A 26,698-nucleotide genomic window follows, 5' to 3' on the forward strand; every position below is an offset into this window, starting at 1 on the left:
ATTCCTCTGTATCAGACATGTTTAAACAGACTAGCAATGAAGCTAGCAAGCTTGGAAATTACTTTCAATAAGTTTACAAGCAATATAAAAAACGCTGCAGCGCTTTTAAAAAACACAGTTGAATAACAATGAACTAATTCAGTTATAGCAAACAATTTTTAATAGTAAATGTATTAAATTAACAGAGGATTGCACCCATTAGCAAAAGGATGATTAACCCCTCAATACCCAAAACGGATAATCAATTTAAGATTTAACGCTTTAATCACAGTCAAACACACTGTCACAGGTCTGCTGTGACTGATTACCTGCCTCAAAAATTTTGAAGACCCCTGAGCTCTCTAGAGACGTCGAGACGTCCTGGATCAAGGAGGAAGAAAGCAGGAAGACTGATGGAATTTTAACTGCGCAACAAGGCGCTAAAAAAAGGCCCCTCCCACTCATTATTACAACAGTGGGAGACCTGATATAACGGTTTCTATGCAGAAATATACGTTAGCCATATGGAAAAAAATCATGCCCAAAAAGATTTATCACCAAAGTACCTCACAAAACGAATAACATGCCAGTAAACGTTTTAAAAACCAAACTTTTACAATGTCATGTAAAGTTATTTCTAAGCCTGCTACCAGTCGCTTCTACTGCAGTTAAGGCTTATACATTATTTCAGTATTAACAGTATTTTCTCTGTCAAATTCTAGTCCCTAGAAAATAACTCAACTGCGCATACATTTATCAGCCTGATACCAGTCGCTACTACTGCATTTAAGGCTGTACTTACATCGAATGGGTAACAGCAGTGTTTTCTTAGTCAATTCCATTCCTAGAAAATATTATGCTGCACATACCTCATTTGCGGGGGACCCCGCATGCTATTCCCTTTTCTGAAGTTACCCCACTCCTCAGAATATGCGAGAACAGCCAGCGGATCTTAGTTACGTCTGCTAAGATCATAGAAAACGCAGGCAGATTCTTCTTCTAATGCTGCCTGAGAAACAAACAGCACACTCCGGTGCCATTTAAAATAACAAACTTTTGATTGAAGAAATAAACTAAGTTTAAAAACACCACAGACCTCTCACAACGACCTATCTTTAGTTAGGTTGCAAGAGAATGACTGGATATGACATGTGAGGGGAGGAGCTATATAGCAGCTCTGCTTGGGTGATCCTCTTGCAACTTCCTGTTGGGGAGGAGAATATATCCCATAAGTAATGGATGACCCGTGGACTGAACACACTTAACAAGAGAAATAAAGACAGTCACTGTAAAAAGTGGTACTTTATTATTTAAAACATACAATAATTCAAACGTGTGTGTGTGTGTGGGGTGGGCGGGGGATGGGGGATGGCAAGGAGCAGCTACCAGAACCACCTACAGGAGTACTAGTAAAAACACTTTACTATAACAAAAAATATCCAGTGGTAAAAATTAAAAGACAAATTCAACTAACGTGTGTTAGAATGTTTTTTAATGAAACAGAGTCACAACAGTTTTGGAAATGTATAGGTAAATTGTGTGTGAAGAGGATATTCACACAACGGATGTATCATATAAAGAGCTAAAAAAATATTTCTTTCAATAACGTATTCTTGAACAATATGTATCAATTGATAAGAATTTTATTACGGTCTAATAAATCATCAAATAAAAGAAGTTGCTGATGTTGGATTCAGACCTATATACAAATTAATTTGTGGCTCAAAAACAAATTAAAAAAAAAAAAAAAAAAAAAAAGTGTAGCTTCTAATCAATATCCAGAGTGGCTCCTACATTTCATATACATCTCAGACGACTACACAGCTAACCTCTTCAATACACATTCTAAGTTACCTCTGCAATTCTCAGATTACATGATTTTACAAACCAGTATTAGACAATTCAGCAATACTCTGAACTACCCAACTCTGCAATGCTATTAAGATTACATTTCTACAACTCTGCATATTACAGCTTTGCAATGCTCATTAGAGTCAATGGACCTTGGCAGTACACTACATAGAAGTGCCAGCACAGCTCAGCATTACACTCAGTATTACATAGTTTGGTAAACGTACCTATTATGGGGTTGACAAATCAGTTCAAAATCTAGAAGCCACATATTTTTCAGGCTTTCGTATGAAAATTATGTATATCGTTTTTGGAAAAGGCATTTAAACTGAGCAGAGGAAAGAGTTTTGCCCATTAGACCAGTCCTCAAATCTACCGGGCACCTGGGCATCTTTGGCACCCTAAAATTTGTTGCTGAACATTAAAATGTGAATTTGAGTATGTGTAACCCATTCAGTGCTGTTCAGTACCCACATCCAGTAATATAAGCACTGCATTTTTTCTTTATACACAGATTAAACAAATTTGCATTATGTATGCTTCTATTAAAAATGACCATTAAAGGGAGGCGTGTCTGGGCAGCGATCCGACCAGGTAGCATTTTCTGAGGTTGGAGAAGAGTTTCCACTAATTTGCCGTATATCAGTTGATATTAACAGCATTTAGCCTGATAAAGCATGTATAAGTTTATATTTTATCTCCCTGAGGAGATTGAAGCCAATATTGCTGTATATTTGACTGTCCAGCCCAGCTCTAGACAGTTAGGACTCTAGGCAGTGGCGGCCTAACCAAAGGCATTCATAACACCCTCCCCCACAAACCCGGGGTAGGGCAGTCTCATAATGGCTGCAAATAAGGAGGAAGCCTAACTAATTATTCGAGCCAGTCTGAAAGAGCTTGAGATCAAGATGAATACTAACCATGAGAGACTTATAGCCATCATGAGCACTTCCGTTGGGCAGTGTAAAATACCTGAAAAGATTGCGACTGCAGACGTCATCTTGCCGTTGTACATGGAGTACCTACTTTTCCAGAGTGGCCAAATCGCTACTACAGTGGTTATTTCTACATGCACAAGTGCTGTTGGACAATCTCCTCAATCATCATGTAGCACTTAACAGAGGGATTCGGCTGGCCCTTCGATGCAGGAAGTTGTATCTTTAAAACTGCAGAAGGAGAACCCCAATGCAAACAAACCAGATAACTTAACAGAGAAGCCATTATTGGACAGTGAAAGCATATTAGTACCTGATCTTGACTCTGCTAACAAAAGGTCCTCGCTGTTAGGATAACGTGGTTAGCTAATACCCCACAAATACGCAGAGAACCACTACCTTGTGAGGAGGGTTCGACTTATACACTTCAGGACGATAAAGGACAGGGATGGACATGCAGCTGATCCAATACACCTGCATATACAAACCCGCTAGAATTGGATAATGCTGCACAGTGGGCAGTAGGAGATGGGAGACTTTAATACTGCAAGTTCTGAAGAACTTCCTTTGCTAGTCGTAATATTATGTTGCCAAGCGGAATGCTTAACAGCATTGATTTGATACTGATCTCTAGGTCTTCAATGATAACAATGGTGTTTGAACTCCAAGACCTTGTTTTGTTTGTTGTTCACTATAATCGCTGATTGTATATGGAGCTCTAAAATGTATTCCCTATATATAGCTCTGAATAACCCTGTAACCACAGGTTGTATACAATAATTCAGCAATTAATCTGTCAGGCATATTAGGATTTAGACAGCTACCTTGATTAAAAGCCTTATCTGCTGAAGTTATTTGACCACTCAAATATACAGTGTTGAAAGGATGCTCAGCTACCAACTAGATTCCCTAGATTTTAGCAAGGAATACACATCATATCCAGTGTTAACCAGGCTTAATAGTAATATGATTCATAGCTATTTACTGCTTTCAACATAGTTACCTCAGGTTCAAATGTTTATAATCTCCTAAGTAAAGCAACCATTTAAGTTTACAGTTATGCTGGCTTTAACATTGGTGTAGTATAGCAAGCAAAGTCTCATGTATGGGTTACTAATCTTACGCTTGTGGACTTATTACACACATAAATGTATTACTGGCACATAAGGTTCATATATAGGCTCCCTACTTATATTCTATTTATAGTTTGCTATTCTTTATTTTACCATTAATTTGGAGATCTCTCTCTCTATCTCTATCTATATATATATATATTAGTTCATACTGTCCTAAAATGTTCATTTTTATATAATTTGGAAAATGTATTTAATATCAGATGCTCAGTTTTAATTATATATGTACTAAGGCCCAAGAGTGGTCATGTCAACTGCTAATCCTCCTTTTCTAGATATCATTAAAAAGATTAGGTCCAAGAGCGACCTTCTTAGTTGTGGGAGGAACATTTGACAGGAAAAATGAGGTTTCACTTATGTGTTTTACCATATCGTGGATACATGTTTTACATACTGTTTCTACTATAACCTTAACTGACATATTTCAACTGTAAGATATCAATTTAATGTTTATAAAAATGTCTACAATTAAGAGGCAGGTTATTATGCTGTAGTTTATCAGGAGGTTCTTTATATTCTCAGATGTCATATAACCTGTTTCATGAATTTTGTACATGTTGTAATATATAAAAACCTAAAAAAAATATGATTTAAAAACAAAAATGACCATTAAATACTGTAGAACTATGTAGTATAATAGTTTAAATTTCAAACAAGCAGACTTTTTCCTGACACATTTCAAAGTGTCCTTTAATTCCCTTGTCCTCAGTATCATGTGACAGGCATAAACCACAGACTTAAATACATACATACTGTAAACTCTTACACGCAGCAGGAGCAGTGCACAATTTGATAATTGAAGGAAATTGGAAAGTGTTTTTAAAATGACACTAAATTAACCATAAAGTTTAATTTTGACCAAAATAACCTTAAATGTATTCCTGTGACATAAGGAGGGACTGCACACATCAGCTTGTGGTGGACTAATGGAGGTTTACCCTTTCAGTGTTGCACCTAAATTAAGAAATACTGGTAATTGAAACTATATCTTAAAATTCATTACCCTCATCACAGGCCCTAACTGGTCTGGCACACCAACAGCACCTGCCTTCCCCTCTCTCCCAGGAATACTTACAAGGGGCAGGTGAAGATATTGACCCCTTTGAGCAACAAGGCCAGTCCCCTCAGTAAATTCCACAGCGGCAATGAAATGCCCCACCTAAGCAATAAGCAGGGTTGCTGCCTCAGCTAGCTGCAGTGCCAAGCTTGTGGTCACATGAATTATTAGTGTAGGCAGGGGCCCACCTCTCAGCATGTTTGGCAAAGCATCTATTGCAGTCCAAGAACTTACTAATCCAGTCTGCAATTGGTTGATATCTCTGCAGCGTTCTCCCTGGGACCTTTTTACTGGGTGCACCATCCGGCTAAAATCTTTGACAATAAGCTAAAATTAGCTAATATTTACTTTTAATGTTTAATGCACAAATTATATAATGAATGTATGTTAAATTATGCAATTAATTTGAGCACCGGATAACAGAAAATATTATAATATAAGAAACTATTAAACTGCCCTCACCCGGCTACTTTATGAAGCCACCCAGCTGGCAACATTTTCTGTGGAGAACACTGCCCTGTGTAATTATCTTTCCTGGCTTTTCTAATATTTGGCCTTGCTGTTACACTGTTTAGTGATCACAAAAGAAAAGAAGGGAACTGCTACTGCCCCCATATATCCCTCCGCTATAGGGTTGCGCTATCTGCAGACGTTCTGCATACAGCCAAGGTGTTGTTCCAGAACACCATGCTCCAAGCAGGTCTAGAATTTGTTTTGCAGTAGTGCACTGCACTACGGAGTAGGCTGCCTGCTTCAACCACAGCAAAATGAAAGGACCATTAAATACAGTAGATTGGCATAATCATCAAGTTAAGATGATTAAAAACCAAAAAAAAACAAAAATAAAAACACATGCAATAGCAGTCAGAAAAATTTGCTACTCATTTAAAATTCAGGCTAAATTTCAAAATGGACATGCCCCCATAACAGCCATCAACCGATTACAGACTCATATACGTTTACACTGAACTATTGCACATGCAGAAAGGAAAAATAGCGTTCCAGACTCTCTTTTTTAAAAAGGACCCTGATGTAAATAATAAAGGCCCCAAGGTTGGTAAACCTTAGGACCCCAATGCAAAATAATAAAGTTCCTTTTTAAGAGTAAAAGGCTGGAACCCTATTTGAATCTCACATCACTCAGCCAACCTTGCTGTAATAATTCCAAGCTTACACACTCACATAAGACACTCATCTGCTTTCTCTTACCACCTTTCTTCTTCTAGCAGCTGTGGAAGAGTCGTGTGACCCAGGTTCACCCACTGACACCTCCAAAATATTGCCCATGTAACCCTCTCAACCTAAAAGGACATAAAACTCTACAGCACTATATGGCAGCAGTTTTGCAACAATGTTATACATTAGCAGGAGCACTAGATGGCAGCACTATTTCCTGTCATGTAGTGCTTCAGGCATGTGCACGCTACCTACCTAGTTATCCCTTCAACACAGAACAGGAGATCGAAGCAAATTTGATAATAGAAGTAAATTGGAAACTTTTTTAAAATTGTATTCTGTATCTGAATATTGATAGATTTTTTGGGGGTTCAATGTCCCTTTAACTGCTTTTCTGTTAATACCCCACAATTTTCTTGTGCCCTGTGGAATGCACACTATATGCAACAAGTTCACTTCTATTCACAACCTATTCATTTCACAATCACTTAACCTATTAAGCCCTCACATAAACCTGGTTCTCCTCTAAAACAAATGATGTAGCCTCTCTGTCCTATGGTGGTCTGCACTTCAGTCACACTCCAAGGCCTGGAGACAAAAAAGGAATGGGAGTAGGCACTATTCTTTCTCCAAACTGCATTCCATGAACCCCCCTTCCTTTCTTTTTCATCTTTTAAAGTTCATGCTATCCGCTTCTTCTCCCCTTTAGCTCTAGGTGTTGCAGTTATCCATCATACTCCTGGGCCAGCATAAAAATCTCTGGACTACTTTAAAGCCTGGCTCTCATACTTACTCTCATCTTAAGTGAATTCAACAAACCCACTGACAAATCGGACATGCCTGCTGCCTCAAATTCTCTTAACACCTATTTCGGACTGCCCCAGTGGACAGCATCTCCAACCCACTGTGAAGGCAACTCAATTGACCTGGTCTTCAATCTATGAGCTATTTCCAATTTCTCTAACATCCCTTTCCTCTCTCTAACATTATCTCTTACTCTAACTGCAGCATCCTCACAAGCTGCCCAAAAACTGCTGCCTTTCAGGAATATAAAGGACTTCCAGACTTGTATACTCAACTGTAACCTCTACTCCTCAACATTTCATCCCTCTCTTGCCCAGACCTTGCCTTAAAGTAGAACTGCACTAAAATCAACAAAACTGCACCCTCCACGGCAACCATTGCACACCAGACAGTTTATCTTTAGTGATATGTGCGGCTTATTTTACTGGACACTCGGCTAAAAATATAGCAAATATTAAGCTAAAATTAGCTAATGTTAAAAATGTTCAATTTTTATTGCACAAATTATCATTAAATACATGTTAAATTATGCAACTAATTTGTGCTTTGGATAGCAGGAAATGTAATATTAGAAAATATTACACTGCCCCGTCCGACTGGCAACATTTTCTCTGGAGAACACAGATATATTAAAAAAAAAAAAAAAAAAAAAAAAAAAAAAAATCACAGCAGACTGCCGCCTATACACTAACCCAATCCAGTGATAGACGTTACACCCGTGCTTGAAAGGGTCTGGATTAGTGCTGGGTGCGTAGGACAATAAAGCGAGAAAGCTCCATTACACAGATTGGCATGAGCTATAGCGGAGGATTTGCTAGTGTGCACTGCTGTTCATGCTTGCAAAGTAAAATATCCATAATTGCTCAAGCTGCTCTGTGTTGTGTTTCACTTGCAATCACGAGTGAGGGAGGTAGAATTGAGGCAGTGCACAACTGCAGTCAAACACAGAAATTCTCATTACCACTGGCAGACTTGAGACACAGAAAGCTTCAGAAGGAAAGAGTCGCAATGACAAGAACTCCAAATTCTCCTTTGTAGATCTTTGGCTCCAATGCCTTCCCATAAGATCAGACGTCTCCCTCATTGGCTGTGTGGAATTCTGGGATTTATAGTTCCCAGCTGCAAGGTCAAGGAAGGATGTAGCCGCACCATGCTAAATTTTTGCTCAGACCAACTAATCAAAAAAATAATTAGTTGACGATTTTCAAAATCTAATATCGATTAGTTATTGCAGCTCTGCCAGTATGGGGATTTTTTTTATTTTAAATATAAATATATTTTTTAGATTTCTGTGATGTAGAGTAGGGTTTTTCAAACTTTTTTTCCCCTCAAGAAAAAAAATAAATGTGCAATACCACCACATACCTTTGCGACCCTATTTTTATGCTTGGTCTGAAATTTTTTGAAGTAATATTCAAGATAGCTGCAATTTTTGGCAAAGTGACTGAAATGTGTGTGTACTTTATTCCCGATTATAGTCAAACTTGAAAATGTTTTAAAAGGTAAGTAACACACACAAGTCGCGAGCCATTAATTGCAGCAAGGGGCGAATATCCCTTAAAACTTTTGGCTTTCTCCTGCTTTAGCAAATCTGAATTGAGTGACTGTTTCGGTTAGTAATCACCCTCCCCTACTCACACCATTCTGCTCTGTTGCTGTGCTTGGCCTGCTAATCTTGTTGCTCCGGGGCAAACATGCAAATGAGAAATACAAGTCGTGTGTTACAGTTAAAGAAACAGGATTTTATATAGGCAACAAATCCCAGAATGCAAAAGGTCTTCATGCTAAATAGTTGTTTTAACTACATTTACACTGTCATTCTGTTACCAAAATTTGCAGTTTTGCAGTTCAGAGGCATATCTGTTGTAAAGCCTTTCGTGTGTTTTACCTCAACTCCTTTGCTGTGACCAATAAAGCTCCGATTTAAATGAGCACCTGTACATATTTAGCAATCTGTAGAGTGTGGAAAGGTCAAGGTTCTGATTTGCTCAGAATATGCTTCAGACTTTGAGGATAGTGTAAAGTTGCCAGATTTAAATCTGCGGAATATGTTGGCACTCTACAAATAACTGATAATACAGTAAAAATAGTAATGGAAAGTACATTGCAAAGTTGAAGTCTAGGGTCGATAGTCTTAAAAATTACAGCGTGTAATTTTTTTTACATGTTTTTTTTTTTTTTTTTTTTTTTTTACTATTAAGACCCTTTAAGGTTCACAGTAGGATTACTATAATTAAGTCCTTAATTATTTAGACTTGAGGTTCAAATGGCATACTTGTAAAGAAAAGCAGAAAACCAGTGTTGGGAAATGCCATAAAAAGGGCGGCCTCCTGCCACCAAAGATGTATAAAGAATGGGATACTTAAGTTAGTCAACAAGTATTGGCCATAGATGTAATAACTTAGCAGAAACACATTTAAAACTAAATTTCTATTTAATTCAGGGCTCTACAAACCCTGGCACCTTAATATGAGGCCCTAGCACCCTGCTTTGTAGACGCCCAAGACAACCATGGGTGCCCTCCACTTTTAACAGCCACTACCAGCCACACACGACAGTGACACAGAGGTTGCTTAAAGGGACAGTCTAGTCCAAAATAAACTTTCATGATTCAGATAGAGCATGTAATTTTAAACAATTTTCCAATTTACTTTTATCACCAATTTTGCTTTGTTCTCTTGGTATTCTTCGTTGAAAGCTTAACCTAGGAGGTTCATATGCTAATTTCTTAGACCTTGAAGGCCACCTCTTTTCAGAATACATTTTAACAGTTTTTCACCACTAGAGGGTGTTAATTAACGTGTTTCATATAGATAACACTGTGCTCGTGCACGTGAAGTTATCTGGGAGCAGGCACTGATTGGCTAAACTGCAAGTCTGTCAAAAGAAGAGAAATAAAGGGGCAGTTTGCAGAGGCTTAGATACAAGATAATCACAGAGGTTAAAAGTATATTATTATAACTGTGTTGGTTATGCAAAACTGGGGAATGGGTAATAAAAGGGATTAGCCATCTTTTAAAACAATGAAAATTCTGGTGTAGACTGTTTTTAATAGGGTCATAAAACGAAACATTTTTAAACACTTTTCTAATTTACTTCTATTATAAAAAAATTTCATTTTCTTGTTATCCTTTGCTGTAAAGCAGGTAGGTAAGTTCAGGAGTGTGCACGTGTCTGCAGCACTATATATGGAAACAGTTTTGCAGCAATGTTATACATCAGCAAGAGCACTAGATGGCAGCACTACTTCCATTCTTATAGTGCTCTAGACGTGCACATTACCGATCTCTTCTAGAAAGAACAGGATAATGAAGCAAAATGTCAAAATAGAAGTAAATTGGAAACTTGTAGATTGTATTCTTTACCTGAATCATGAAAGAAAAAAAAAAATGAAGAAGCATGGTTGAACTAGTATCCACTGCACTGACCACACCTTGCAGCTGGTGATCACTGCTGCATTAAAGAATAAAGACATTGAAAAAGCTGTTGGGCTGCAAGATGTTTTTTTGAACATTTTACAAAAAGTGAGCTAACCAACAACGAGTTGAACGAGAAACAAACACATGGGAACATCTGAGCACAAGCTTGTTCAGGACATAATTACAAGATGGAACAGTACGTGCTACATGATTAGCCAACTGATTGAGTAAAGGTGGCCTGTAACTGCAATCCTGTCTGACAAATCCATCATTCAAAAGGGGCAAACACCATCTTGACCTAAGACCAGACCAGTGGAATCTGCTTGAAGAGCTTTCCACAGCTCTTAAGCCTTTTTAATGTGCGACTGTTTATGAGCGGACAAGAATACATCAATCTCTTTAATGCCAGAACTTGTGAAGTGGCTGTTGAGGTCCACTGAAGGCGTTGCCTTTAAATCATCGCAAGGCACTGCCACATGGATGGGATTTATTTTTGACCAAGTACCAAACAGTGAGTCTCTCCTCTTCCCTGGACCTAAGATTAAGAAGGCTGAAATTTGACACCTGAACAAATTATAAATGTGCAAGCAAAAGCGCAGACAGAGGCACTTGCAGTGAGAAGGGAGATGGTGCAACAGCAAATGATGACCTCAACGGCAACTAGAGCTGCTTAACTTTCAATGTATCTTTGCTTGACTCAATCTGGAGGCAGCAGTGAGGAAGAGAATAAAGAGGAAGAACCCTGAGGAAGACCTCAGCCATGTTAGAAATTAAGTCAAAGCTTACTTTGTTTAGAGGCCCCTTGCCAAGAAGGAAAACCATTTGCATTGGTGGAGAACGATCAAAGATAAATATCCCACCTGGCGAAATTGGCAAAATCCTACTTATGCATCCAAGCAACTCAACACTATGACTGAGCGCCTCTTTGCTGCAGGCAACATAGCTTGCAAAAAGAGAGTCAGACTCAGCCAGGAGCATGTGGATGTGTTGATAATTTTGCATTTTAATGCAAAGTTTCTAGAAGTGTGAATAAATGAACGTTATAAACAGTGATATACTACCTCTTTCTAGTTCTCTCTCTCTTCAAAACAATTCATGGTTTTGTTTAATTATAAAAATTGTTCTGCTGCTTAAAAATTGGTCAAACCGTTGGGGGGGGGGGGGCTTCCGGCCATGATAGGTTGCAATGTCAAGTGCTGCTGAAGCTTACAAATTATATCTGTAAAAAAAATCCTTGTTTTTTATGCCATCCAGAACGGCAATGGAAAGTTCCTAAAACTCTTAAAGATTGTGCACAAAACAAACCTTGCCTTATTTGCTGCAGCGCTGAAACTCCGGAGTCATTATACATACTGCGGCCTTCTAACAGCTCCTCTGGCATAATTCCTCTGGATATCTGCTACACTAAAACGTCTAGAGTTCACTCAAAGCCCATGCTGCTATAAGAGGATATCAGTATGTAGCCCTCGTATTTCAAGCTGTTTAAGGAGACAAAGCACATATTTGCCAATCACTTTACCAAACTAGCAAAAAGGTTGGAGGAATCAAGGGGGATAATATGTGCACTCGAACACTATGGAGATCTCAAACCTAATATTGTTATCGCCTGCGACTGGGAGGAAGTTAGGGATACTGAAGAGACAGACAAACTGACAGAAAATGGAGAATCTCAGTACCAATTTAGCAGTGAGATAGTGAGGACCAGAGCATACAAACAAAAGTCTCTAAGGTGGATATCTGTTTTAATGCGGAGCCTCCTGAGGGAGTGAAACTTTAAGCTCAAGGAACAGAGTTGCACTTCACTTCCTAAGAGGGGCGACCTGATCTGCTATGTACCTTGCTATAAGAGGGTCAACTGCAAAACCTTATAGGGGACAGTTACCACAAGGAGCCCTGATAACCTGGTAACTCAGAAAATATGTCTGACGGGACACAAAACCTTACAGGAGTAAACCATAGGAGGTCAGTTCGTGCTCCGGATGAAACGAACCCAGTTATGAGACTTACATCCACCAATTAGATCTGGCATAGGCCAAGAATTTTTTGAAGGCCTTATGCACAAAATATTGGAATGAAGGAAAGAGGAGAGTGGTTGGGAAAGAATGGCACTACAAAAATGGTGACCCAATATATATTTTTTAACCACGTTAAATTTAGTTTCAAATTGGGAGTAGGTGCTGTATACTAGAAAGCTTAATTGAAAGAATAGTGGGAAAACCAACTATGAAAGTTTATACCAATTAGCACTCCTCACCATGTATTCCACAAATATCTGAATTGCTACAAAATGGAAGACAGAACAGATACAAAAATGACCTATATTGGTCTACATGTTTAATATTACAGGTAAAGTCCCTGTCACATAGGAACATTCGGCGGATTAAATGCCAAATTTTGTATAAAATTTCCTATGTTAATTATGTTCGTTTGGGGTGAAAATTGCAGTTGATTATGCTAGTTTATATATTTTAGCCTGCAACACCTATATCCCTGTGCTTTGTGCGATTGAAACATGCTATATGTAATGTAGATTAACATGTTGTTATCGTATTTCTCTTCATTTAGACATACCCTTTCATTACTAGGCCTACTAAAAAAGGACTGAGCCCAGAATATTCGATGAGCTAACGGAAATTATACAGATTTAGACTGCTGTAGATTAATTGTTGAATAGCAAGGAATATTATATACTGTAGATCCTGTATATGCCTAAAAATATATTCTACCTTTCCGTGAGATATAGTGCCCATGCCCACATAGTAGGGTTGCTCAGCATAAGACAGAAGAGAGTCTTACTAGTAGATTTTTATGATTGGGCTCTAGATTTATATTGAAGCTATAGCCATATTCGAGTTTTAGAGTGCAATACACTACCAGTACAGTCTTGTCTACACTTTGGATCTGTCCTTATACACAGAGATTGTTCAGCATTATTCAATTACATATTTGGCTATAGTCTAGACGCCAACAATGTACTTTACGTTATGTTTTTTCCTCCTCCCTTTATGTTCCCAATGGTCTCGAAGAGGTCCTATTTAGTTATTCTCAAATATTCCCCCGGTATACTTATTACCCCAGAAGAGTGTTTTATAGATGTGTCCATGTAGGTCTGAGAGGGGTTAGTTATATTCTTTACCCCTTATTAATACCCTCTTACTATATAACTACTTTACTTTAAACTGAAGACTGAGAATTATTAGCGACCTGATTATTCTGAGGATTCATTTTTCTTTACTTGGCCTACCGTACTGTCCTGCCTTATAATTCATAGACCGTAAAATATATCCTTATACGGGGGGATGCTTCCGGGTGGCGGCCATGATGGTCGTTTATTTTAGAGGCTGAAGAGTCTGGCATATATTTCTGCTGCATATAGCCAGTCTATGGTACCATCTCTGATCATATGTGACATATCCTAAAACTACAGACTTTGCTGAACAATTTGATCTGCGTTATGTTGCCAACTTCAGTCCTGAAGTACCGAAACGAGAAGGTACGCAGTAGCAGCCTAGGAACAGGTCAGACCTTCATCTAACCACCCCGGGTACAACAGCTTATAAAGCTGTGTAATGAGTGAGATCAAAGAGAGGGGAACCATATCAAACATATGCTGGCTTATAATTTATGAAGCAAAGACATCTGAAATTTAATTAGCAAATAGAGGCCCTTGACAGGTGGGAGAATAAGATGGCCCAGTTTATACTGGATTCCTTTAGGGACGTGGAAGAAGAGCTGCACAAACTTCTACTTCTGCCACCACCTACCGAGGGAGTACTACCCGTTACCACCGACAAGCCACTCTGGGATTATACCCGTGATCCTCCACCTTCCCTATTGTCTCCGGTCAGTACAAAGACACCCAATTCCTATAGCCAGATAGAATATGCTGGCAACGCATCTGGAGGAGCCCTACTCCCCCCGGAACATAAGCGGAGGAAACCTGTGGTTACCCGGTGCCCAGAATAGGGACCCGGAATCTCCCTATGCCAAAGAGCAGTTGGCATCCATACCTATGGAGAGAGTGGAGGCCTATCACGACTTAACGGATGAGACTGCTCACCTTTGTGGTACCCGAGTAGCAGTCGAGCCCAAGAAACAGAGAGACTCCTATGTCAGAATGGTAGCCCCGATAGATCTGGATCCAGATGGGGACGTTACGTTGCTCATCCGTCCCTGACTTTCGGGGATAGAGGCATACCGGGAGGTAAGCTTTGCCCCGGTGATGAACAATGGCCTCTTTTACTACCGGAACAGATACCGGACTTTAATCCATGGGACTGGCAACTCTTTTACGCAGAGCTCCATGCTCACTTAGTCTTGGCCCTCTCAAACCTATGGTTGGCATCCCAGACCAAAAACATCGCTCCTGGATGGTCTCACTGCCTTCCCCATATCGGCAGATTTTGTTTTGGGCAAAATCCCTGGCCGTTCAAGAATAGGCTGAATCTTTTACAATCAATTCAGTGGAGGACTTGTCAGTGTATTAGTGCATTCATATAACCGTCTGGACAAACTGGGGAAACCTTCCACTGCCTTACTATCATACTATGCAGTATGTATGGGACACTATGTATGAAGATTATGGTCCGATTTCTTGGGCTACCCATAACTATTATTACTTAAGGGGGGTATATGTATTCCCGTTTTTGCTAAGCCAGCAAGAGGTTTTGTTTTTACTTTTCTACTTTTAATTGTAGTACATTATATAGCATGTCCCTACTTGGAGATATACTTTTACCCTGGTGCATATTTATCCTTGTAAACTCCTAGTATATATTTGAAACAACCTCACATACTGTATTTTATTATGACTGTTCTTATATATTTTCTCAGGATGGTGGTAGCCAATGAACAGGTCTCTACCATTCAAGACTTATGCTTATGTTAGAGACACTAGGACTAGTGGCTTATATGTATACAGCCTAAATGTCTTGATGGCAACAGCCAACCTATGCTTGGTTTAGAGTCTCTTCACGATAGAAATGTTTTTCCTTCTTTCCTGTTTATTTTTTGACTAGTTATATATTGTTCAATATATTTAAACAGAGCCAGCAGGTTCAGCTATGAATAGATTTCCCACATCCGCCCTAGAGCTAGAAACACTCACAGTGCAATAATACCTCTGCACATGGCCCGGAAAGTCAGATAAAAGTCTACAAAATTTCCTATAACGAAGTAAACCAGGATGAAACAACCTACAGTATATAGTCTCTGCCTAGACGGATGTTTTGATTATAAGGGTTACCGCATGCTTAAATTGGAATCATCTCCAGTCAGTCAGATATAGTTCTTGAGGGGACACATCAGTCTATCCTCCTTAAACAGTACTTGCATGACAAGATAGATTTAGGTGCAATGGTCTTATGCTTAGATACAACCTCACGTACACCCTAGAGTACGACATGGTGCGTGAATATAAGCTCTCCTTGACTTGATGGTTTGGGCTGTGCTAACCTGTATGTATACTACCTATGTTTTATGTTTGTTTGAAGCAGTTACCTTGTGTTTAATGTAGAGTATATCCCTGTTACAAATCATTTTTGTGGGTTAATATTAACCTGACACATTTGAACGGCTTTCACATACGTGAGCTTACTTATCTATAGTGACGGGACCCCCAGGTCCAAACTCTGTCCCACGCTTATTTTTGAGCCTGAAATACCCCTAATGTAATAGTATTACAGTATATGATCTAGACCATTAAATTCCTGCTTATCAATTTCTTTTCATGAGATGGTTCATGGTGGGCCCCACTACTAACAGCTGAGGTGGGGGGGGGGTGCGAATCATGTCTACACCTTTGTTTTAATAGGTCAGGAGGATATTCCTTTAATAAACGTGTTAGATCCCTAGACCCTCAGAGTATGAATAATATAGGACCTATTACAAAATTTATTTGATATTCGATAACCTATCACCCTATCGTCTAACCTGGCCTCCATTTGACATTCTCAATAATACATGGCAGAGGTGCTAAGCCCCTAAAACGCATGAATAGCATCCACTCTAATAGTCCACAGTATCTAGTTCCTTTGCTCAGTATAAAACCAAACCAAGCAGCCCTGCAGTTCTCCCAAATCTGGATGTGTTTCTGAGAGCGGTGGCCAACTTAATTTAGACTACCACTTAAAATCTGCCTATCTGAAAGTTTATTACACCTTCGTTTTTGAAACATAGGGATCCCTTTTCTATATATTTCATATGTTTAACTTATAATACATATTGTTGAATAATTATATCATTTCAATCCTTAGGTCCAAGAGTGGCCTATTTTGTTATTTTATTTCCTCCTCAAAGTCCCCCATTACATCTCAAATCTAGTCTGGGAGGCCCAAGAAAGACCTCTAGTTCTCTGGGGGAAATAATTTCATTTCATATCTTATCATTTGTCAAGAGGACACACCTTAAAAGAAAACTGATTGTGTAAACCATTTACAAATCTAGACAAGTCAGAAGACTTGCTTTTAACCCAGAAACTCTCTGTTTACACTGTTTCCAATGCAGCAAAGGATTTTGGGCGAGATATGCAAATGAGGTTCACAATGACTCACTTTTTTTACTTCTAGCCTGCTTTTTAAGGCAGACTTCCCTTTACGCCATAGTATCGCCACATTACACAGCTTCTAAGCTTAGGTAGGGGTAGTACAGTGATTCAGACCAATCCCAGGACAGCCGTTTCGTGGTTATTGCCACTCATCAGCTTAGATTAGGTTGAATCACTGCTTGTTAAAGTTGTTTTCTGGGGGAAATATAATAGCAATTTAAAATATGGGGAGGCGAAAAGGGAGTTTAAAAATTGTGAACCTCATTTGCATATATCACCCAGAATCCTTTGCTGCATTGGAAACAGTGTAATCAGAGAGTTTCTGGGTTAAAAGCAAGTCTTCTGACTTGTCTAGATTTGTAAATGGTTTACACAATGAGTTATTTTCTCTACATTTTGGATTTAGTGGAGGATTTTAACACACACACACACACACTACCCAAAGGCCTTGTCCATAATTAGTGCAAACTTTATATTGCTGCCCGGTTGAACCCCCCACTTATTAATCTAACAGTATCAGACAGAGTATGTTTAGATTATCCCAATACATGAAGAGCAGTTTCTCTCGTAATGAGCGCAGTTAATCTAATAACTTTACTAATCAGAACTAATATTATAAACATAAGCTTGCATATGCAAAATACAGTACTGGCCAAAATTTGAGTATGACAAATATTTTTCACAAAGTTGCTGCTTCAGTGTTTTTAGATCTTTTTGTCAGATGTAACAATGGTATACTGAAGTATAATTACAAGCAGTTTATAAGTGTCAAAGGCTTTTATTGACAATTACATTAAGTTTATGTAGAGTCAATATTTGCAGTGTTGACCCTTCTTTTTCAAGATCTTCACCCTGGCATGCTGTTAATCAACTCCTGGGCCACATCCTGACTGATGGCAGCCCATTCTTGCATAATCAATGCTTGGAGTTTGTCAGAATTTTTGGGGGTTTTGTTCACCCGCCTCTTGAGAATTGACCACAGGTTCTCAAACGGATTAAGGTCTGGGAAAATTCCTGGCCATTGACCGAAAATTTCGATTTTGTTTTGTTCCCCAAGCCACTTAGTTATCACTTTTGTCTTATGGCAAGGTGCTCCATCATGCTGGAAAAGGCATTGTTCATCACCAAACTCTTCTTGGATGGTTGGAAGAAGTTGCTCTTGGAGGATGTTTTTGTACCATTCTTTATTTATAACTGTGTTCTTAATCAAAATTGTGAGTGAGCCCATTCCCTTGGCTGAAAAGCAACCCCACACATGAATGGTCTCAGGATGCTTTACTGTTGACATGACACAGGACTGATGGTAGCACTTATCTTTTCTTCTCCGGACAAGGTTTTTCCCGGATGCCCCAATTAATCAGAAAGGGGAATGACTTTACCCCAGTACTCAGCAGTCCAATCCCTGTACCTTTTTCAGAATATTAGTCTGTCCCTGATGTTGTTCCTTGAGAGAAGTGGCTTCTTTGCTGCCCTTCTTGACACCAGGCCATCCTCCAAGAATCTTTGCCTCACTGTGCATGCAGATGCACTCACACCTGCCTGCTGCCATTCCTGAGTAAGCTCTGAAAAAACTAAAAAAATGAGTGCGCTAAAAGCTAGATATATCACCACACCTATTCCAGTGGATTGCGAATTATATGACAGTATATTATACAAAAAATAAATGTTAGTGCAAACTTATTAAAATATGAAAAAATCAATATAGTTGATAACCAAGATGTTTAATATATATGTCCACAAATTATGATAACATTAAAAATAATAAATATTTAATTTCATAAAAAATAAAACATAACAAATAAGAGAGCTTAGCAAAAGGGACGTCTCCCATAAGATTCTAAAAATTGCCAATATACCACCTGTTCTAAAATAATATCGTAATTATCTTCTTATCCGGGTTGAATAATATTAAAGTCAAAGCCAATGTGTGTCAGTATTGTGGCCAAATCTAACAATGTGTCAGATGAAACTGATAATAGCGACACATATTGACTTTGACTTTAATATTATTCAACCCGGATAAGAAGATAATTACGATTTTATTTTAGAACAGGTGGTATATTGGCAATTTTTAGAATCTTATGGGAGACGTCCCTTTTGCTAAGCTCTCTTATGTGCTTTGTTTTAGGTTTTATTTTTTATGAAATTAAATATTTATTATTTTTAATGTTATCATAAATTGTGGACATAATTATTTAACATCTTAGTTATCAACTATATTGATTTTTCATATTTTAATCAGTTTGCACTAACATTTATTTTTTGTATAATATACGGTCATATAATTAGCAATCCATTGGAATAGGTGTGGTGATATATCTAGCTTTTAGCGCTCTCATTTTTTTAAAGTTTTTTTGGTTTATACATATTTCCACTATTAGGGGAAGTGGCTGTGGGAGTGGCATAGATATATTTTTGGGCTTTTTGCGCTGTATTTCTGTATACTGTCTCTGAGTAAGCTCTGCACTGGTGGTGCCCCAATCCTGCAGCTGAATCAACTTTAGGAGATGGTCCTGGTGCTTGCTGGACTTTCTTGGGCGCCTTCTTCACAACAATTGAACCTCTCTCCTTGAAATTCTTGATGATCCGATAGATGGTTGATTTAGGTGCAATCTTCGTAGCAGGAATATCCTTGCCTGTGAATCCCTTTTTGTGAAGGTTTCCTTGCAGGCAACCATGGTTAACAGAGGAAGAACAACAATTTCAAGCACCACCCTCCTTTTAAAGCTTCCCGCCTGTTATTCTAACTCAACCAGCATGACAGAGTGGTCTCCAGCCTTGTCCTCGTCAACACTGACATCTGTGTTAAAGAGATAATCACTGACCTGATGTCAGCTGGTCCTTTTGTGGCAGGGCTTAACTGCAGTGGAAATGTTTTTTTGGGGATTAAGTTCATTTTCATGGCAAACAGGACTTTGCAATTAATCTAATCATTTTTCATAACAATCTAGAGTATATGCAAAATTGCCATCATAAAACTAAGGAAGAAGACTGTGTAAAAATGTATATTTATGCAAATCTCAAAACTTTTGGCCAGAACTCTAGACATCTAAGATTTAAGATATATAGACACCAATCGACACCTTTATTTTACCTCCTCTTCTCTCAAAGGTCATTGGGTTTCTTTCTCATTCTTTTAGTTGGTAAATTGTTTTTATTGTTTGAAGCATTTCACTAAAATTCTAACAGCATTAGAACATCTATATATAGAGGTTTTATTCCTTATGAGACTTATAACATTGTAAAATTCCTGTATCAGAGAACGCCATTGTATGCAGATATGTCTTAAAGTCAGACGATGCTAGAACCATGCAATTTGTTTGTTCCTATGACCATGTGTCTCATATTGATGTGAACATTTGTAAGACTTATACAAAGTACATTTTGTTTTGTTCATTATAATTTAAAATCTCAAAAATTATTTTAAAAAAAATTAAAAATGGACAAACCGTTTTGTTAATGTAAAGTTTTAGTCTGAAGTTTATATTTGTAACATTCACTTTGTGGATTTTATTTAAAATATACGAAAAAGTATTTTTTGTTATCCGATTAATCGAAAAAAGAAATTCCTAATTAACCCCTTAAGCCATTTAGATGTAGATCTAAGACATGCGGTACATAGCCTATCTTAATGCATAATGTAGATCTACAGCCAACATGCTGCAAGCACAAGCGGACTCGGTTGACAACCGAGATATGCTGTTCCTGGGCTTCCAGCATCTGCCTTCATAAGGTAACAGTGTTTGATTGGCGCTTCGTTACCATATGAAGGCAGATTGTCAGATCGTTACAGACAGTGACATGGTCTGTCAGTGTCTAACTATCTCGATTGCTGCCAGCAGGTGTGGGAGAGCGGCCCAGCAGCGTAAGGAGGAGGGAATCTACCTATGGAAAGAAAAATTGAAGGGAGAGGGAGGAATGGGGTGCTGCACTACAGAAAAGGGCTGGAATGGGGGGGGGGGGGGTTTATTTAAAAAAAAAAAAAAAAAAAAAAAAAAAAGTGGAGTGATAAACTAGGTACCGGCAGACAGATGCCAGTATCTAAGATAGGGAAGACCATTAGAAGGGGGGAGGAATAGAGAGCTGTTTTGATCCTACACTGAATAAAATGAAAAATGTTTGTGTTTCATATCCCTTTAAGTGACTTGTTATACTTTGTTTATAATTAAACAATCTTACACTATTAAAATGTCCTCTGTTCTGTTTACCAGATCTGAGACTGGAAGTGAAGGAACAACCAAACTACCATCTCCAGGAGACACGGAAGCAGCAGGACACCAGTTGGAAACAAGCTTTACCTTTCATTGCCCTTACCTCATACTATTGAAGTAGGGTTTGGGGAGTACCCTGTCTTACCTTTTTATGGCTACATGTGTCTTAAATAAATGGTCAAAGACAAATAGAAACTAACAGAATACACTAACAGATTGATCTCTTAAGGCTGTGACACACTGCAAGCGGAGCGGCACGCAGCGTGTACATGCAGCTGTGTGCGCTCAGTGTGTCCTGCCTTTTCATCAATGAACACTCTGCTGCGACAGGTAGCGTAGCTAAGCGCTCAGAGATGAAATATTTGAACTTCAAAAGCGATGTGACGCGGAGCGAAGCAGCTGCTTTGCCTTGCGCCGCATCACTTGTAGTGTGTCACAGCCTTTATATTTGAAGCAACTTAATGGGCTCCTACAGACATCTTTATGAACTGTATATACATCATATTGAGTCACTATTTATACGTTTGATCTCCTGTGCACTGCTGCTCCTTTTCTTGATTTGTGTTAACTGTTTACTTCCAAGATAAACGGTGTATGAGATACACTGATCCACAGGTGTTTAGCAGCAAGGAGCTTTGTTCCCCCCCCCCAATATTTACATTGGTTGTGTCTAATTAAATACAGTTTCTCTATAACTTGTAAGACCTTCTCACGAGCCATAGTAATACAGCTTAGGCTCTATTACCTCACCTTTCTATAAGTGAGGAATTTATATACAATTATTAAAGACGCTATGAGCTAGAATTATTAATTGGGATCCCTGGATTCTAGAAATGTAAAAGCCCTCAGACTTTCCTAAAGGGCTTTATAGAATAGCATAGTAAATACATTTCTCCTTTCTTTGGACCCTTTAACACCAATAACACACCTAAGAACCCAGAAGCAGACACTCACACACACCATACATGGGCCACTTCCTTGTGTTACACAGACCTCCTAGCTCTATATAACTGCTTAGTATCACAAAAACATAAACATTGACTTCCCTTTTTCACCAAACAAACCTGGTCTAATAAGCAGTAACACACACGACTCTGCATGCACCAACTCACTAAGCACAGACCACATCTCTTCCATAGAACTGACAAATATCACACAGTCCCCACTCCTAACAGTTCACCCACAGAGACCTATTTTCTCTGTATACAGGTGACACATAAAGCCCTACCTTCTTAACTCACTGACACACGTATCTCTCCTTTATTGTCACAAACATGCATCACCACATATTTGCTTGGTGTCACACGTATATACCTATTCATTACGTACATTTTTAACATACAACATTTTCCTCGATATAAATGCAGTGACATACCAATCACATATTCCAAAATAACTTGTCACACAAATCCTCCATAAAACAGTCCAGTGCAACATTGTCCTCTCCCCTCCATATAATATCTTAAAGATATGCAGTCTATCTATGCAACAGCTTTATATCACCTCAAACCGGCTCTTTGTCACCCCGTTCATCTCTCTCCTCATTGGGGCGGCTGCTGGAATAACTGGTGTTCAGGGAGAGGACCCCCTCCAGTCCAGGGCCACACTGAGTAACTGGAGTTCTAATCTCCAGAATATACTCCGATGGCTAGATTATTACGTTCCCTCCCCTATATCCCGGACTGCTCAGCTGTCTCCGAGGCCTTTAACTTCAGCCCAAAACAATAACACCCGCACCTGCCAGCATCGCCGCCTGTGATTGGCCGGTAAGGCACGGAGGAGGTGGTGCTTGCAAACTAACAGCTGACTGGAGTCCCGGCGACCTACCGGAAACCTAGTTTTTAACACTGACGCCAGTCTGGGGCTTACCCCACCTCGCTACGACCAATTGATATACTTTGTACCAACTCCCCTGGGAGATTGGGCCCTTAGGGGCCCAAGGTAGGGCCCTCCTCCTTTTGTTGGTGTCCACAGCCAATGGGAGCTGGAGCCTGGACATTTAAACATGACGTCATTACCGCGGGAAATGTTGGAAAGTGAGGTCAACCAGATATTTTAAAGTCACAGTGTCACGTACGATCTGCTGTCAAAATACTAGCTTGTTTATGGCTATCTGCTTTCCTGTAGCCTGCTACGTTTCGCATCTAAGAAAAAAATAATAAGAACGGTACAATATTATCTATTTAAATTATTATTGTGAAGCGTCACGTTGAAGTCAACAGAGTTTTTTTCTGCTTATAGCTCGTAAATAGTTTGACTTTCTATTGTAGTTTGCATGCAAAAAAACAACTGTCGTTAGAGCACATAGAAGAATTGACTTTCACTGTTGTTTGAAGTAGTTATTGTGCTGTAGGGAAATGTATAGAATATGATGCTTATACCCTGCATACACAGTGACACAGTTTCTGATTAAAGAAAATTAAAGATTATATTAAGTTTAGATTATAAATTAATATTTTCATACCCTAGAAGTATTGGGACATAAAAGTGGAAAGGAAAATGTAATTTGCAAGAGAATTTAATTACAGCACTATTGCTTGCTTATAATCAGGGATAGGCAAGGTGTCCATACAAAGACACTGGTGTCCGCGACTGGCCCTTGCAGTGTCCACCGCTCGTTTTGTGGCAGAGAGGGAGCAGTAGGACAGATGAATACTGGTCCTGACTCCCTCCTTGACGAACATGGCACCAAGTTGTGCAGGGTTAGGGCCGCGCCCGTGTGATGCCACTCAGTAGCAGGAAAGGGAGTGAGAGAGAGGGAAGAAGCAAGCTGCTTGCAGTGCAGCTTGTGTCAACAACCCGTGAGTCATGACCCGTCCCAATTCCTTGATCTGTGCGGCAGCGCGGTGCTGGTGTCTTTGTGTAAAAGACCGCTGCCTACTCTGACAAACCTAACCAAGTAAGTAACCAACCATGAATGATGATTATTATTATTATTATTATCGGTTATTTGTAGAGCGCCAACAGATTCTGCAGCGCTATTAACAAAGGTCGGAGTACCAAAAAAACAATTATAGGGATCAAATGGGTAGAGGGCCCTGCCAAGAGTTGCACTGTTGTAGTCAGCTCTTGAGAAGGTGATCAACAAACAGCTGGACTCTTAAGCTTACATGCTAGGGGGGTTCAGGGGATAGCAATGGAGGTGTGGAACTGGTATAAAGAAAGGTTAGCATAGGTTGTATGCATCCCTGAACAGTAGAGTCTTTAGGGAGCACTTGAAGATTTTAAAACTAGAAGAGAGTCTTGTGGAGCGAGGCAGAGAGTTCCACAAGATGGGAGCCAGTCTGGAGAAGTCCTGTAAACGGGAGTGTGATGAGGTGACAAGAGAGGAGGAGAGTAGGAGGTCGTGAGCAGAGCGAAGGGGACGGGAGGGAGAGTATCTGGAGACAAGATCTGAGATATAGGGGGGAGCAGTGCAGTTGAGGGCTTTGTATGTCAGAGTGAAAATTTTGTGTTTGATCCTAGAGGCAAGAGGAAGCCAGTGAAGAGATTGGCAGAGAGGTGCAGCAGATGAAGAGCGACTTGTAAGGAAGATGAGTCTGGCAGAGGCATTCATTAAGGATTGTAAAGGAGCTAGGCGGTAGGTGGGGAGACCAGAGAGGACAGAGTTGCAGTAATCGAGGCGGGAGAGGATGAGAGAGTGGATTAAAATCTTAGTTGTGTCTTGTGTAAGGAAGTGTCTAATTTTAGAGATGTTTTTAAGGTGGAAGCGGCAGGCTTTAGCCAAAGACTGAATGTGAGGAGTGAAAGAAAGATCTGAGTCAAATGTGACCCGAGACATCGGGCATGCGGAGTAGGGGTAATGATGGAGTTGTCGACAGTTATAGAGAGATTGTGGGTGGAGAGTTTTGAAGAAGGGGGGGAAATAAGGAGCTCAGTTTTGGAGAGATTTAGCTTGAGTTAGTGAGAGGACATCCAGTTGGAGATGTGAGAAAGACAGTTAGTGACACGGGTTATCAAGGAAGGAGAAAGGTCTGGTGCAGAGAAGTAGATTTGGGTATCGTCGGCATACAAATGATATTGGAAACCATGGGACTTTATTAGGGAACCTAGTGATGACATGTAGATTGAGAAGAGAAGGGGACCGAGGACAGAGCCTTGCGGTACTCCGACAGAAAGTGGTAACGGGGCAGAGGAGGCCCCAGAGAAGGCTACACTAAAGGTACGGTTTGACAGGTAGGAAGAGAGCCACGAGAGGGCTGTGTCACATATGCCAAAGGATTGGAGGGTTTGGAGCAAGAGAGGGTGGTCAACAGTGTCAAAGGCTGCGGACAGATCAAGGAGAATAAGCAGGGAGAAGTGGCCTTTTGATTTTGCTGTAAGTAGGTCGTTGGTAACCTTAACAATTGCTGTTTCTGTGGAGTGATGGGGACGAAATCCAGATTGCAATGGGTCAAGGAGGGAGTTTATTGTAAGGAAATGGGATAGGCGTGCATAAGCTAGTTTTTCGAGAAGCTTTGATGGAAGAGGGAAATAGGGCGGTAGTTGGATGGGGAGGTAGGATCAAGGGAAGGTTTTTTGAGGATAGGTGTGACCAGTGCATGTTTCAGCGATGAGGGAAATATACCGGTGCTGAAGGAGAGGTTGAAAGTGTGTGTGAGTATAGGGGTAAGGGTGGCAGAGAGGGAGGGGAGTAGCTGTGAGGGGATAGGGTCAAGGGGACAGGTAGTGAGGTGAGAGCGCAGTATAAGTGCCGAAACTTCTTCCTCAGTAACAGGGGAGAATGAGCTAAGTTTAAGGTTATGTGGGTTGTGGTTGATTGAGAGCATTTGAGAGGGTGAGAGAATGGAATTATGTTGAGAGCTGATTTCATTTCTGATGGAGTTGATTTTGTTATTGAAGTAGTTGGCAAAGTCTTGAGCTGACAGAGAAGTTGTATTAGGAGGTGGGGGAGGGCGGAGAAGAGTATTGAAAGTGGAGAACAAGTGTTTTGGGTTTGAAGAAAGATTAGAGATAAGAGTAGAGAAGTAGTGTTGCTTATGGAAATTAAGGGCAGAGTAGTAGGAGTTCAAGATAAATTTGTAGTGTTGAAAATCAGCTGAACTCCTAGATTTTCTTCAGTGCCGCTCAGCAGTACGGGAACATCTGCATAGGTATCGTGTCAGAGGAGTATGCCAGGGCTGAGGATGAGTGTTTGATTTCCGAGCTATGGTAAGAGGGGCGAGATTGTCAAGGACAGATGTAAGGGTGGAATTATAGTGGCAGATAGATTGGTCAGGGCATGAAAAGGAGGAAAAGGATGAGAGGAGAGGTTTTGAGGGAATTAGAAAGCTGTTTTTGATCTAATGACGTAATGCTTCTGTGAAGTTTGGTGTGAGGAGCAGAAGGAGGGAAAGTTGTAGGGAGGGATGATATGTTGCAAGTAAGGAGATGGTGGTCAGAAAGAGGAAAGGGGGAGTTTATGAAGTTTGAGGGGGTGCATCGATAGCTAAAGATCAGGTCAAGGGAGTGACCATCTTTGTGAGTGGGAGAATCAGTCCATTGTGACAAACCAAAAGAGGAAGTGAGTTGCAGAAGTTGTTTTGCAGAGGAGGCAGTGGGATTGTCAAGAGGGATGTTGAAGTCACCAAGAATGAGGGAAGGGGTGTC

At 39.8% G+C, this 26,698-nt stretch overlaps 1 protein-coding gene across 2 annotated transcripts in view; it reads right to left on the reverse strand.

Moving 5' to 3' along the window:
• The window catches only part of FBXL20 (F-box and leucine rich repeat protein 20), a 188,948-nt gene extending 165,922 nt beyond the window's left edge, over positions 1–23,026 (reverse strand). The window contains exon 1 of one of the 2 annotated variants that reach the window (XM_053697937.1): positions 22,613–23,026. In XM_053697937.1, the coding sequence (XP_053553912.1) occupies positions 22,613–22,654 (42 nt within the window). In that variant the 5' untranslated portion in view covers positions 22,655–23,026. The remainder of the gene's footprint in view (positions 1–22,612) is intronic. The other variant, XM_053697945.1, reaches the window with a different exon arrangement.
• Positions 23,027–26,698: the final 3,672 nt, after the last annotated feature.

The sequence above is a fragment of the Bombina bombina genome, chromosome 1 (assembly GCF_027579735.1).
Source record: "Bombina bombina isolate aBomBom1 chromosome 1, aBomBom1.pri, whole genome shotgun sequence".
Taxonomy (NCBI): domain Eukaryota; kingdom Metazoa; phylum Chordata; class Amphibia; order Anura; family Bombinatoridae; genus Bombina; species Bombina bombina.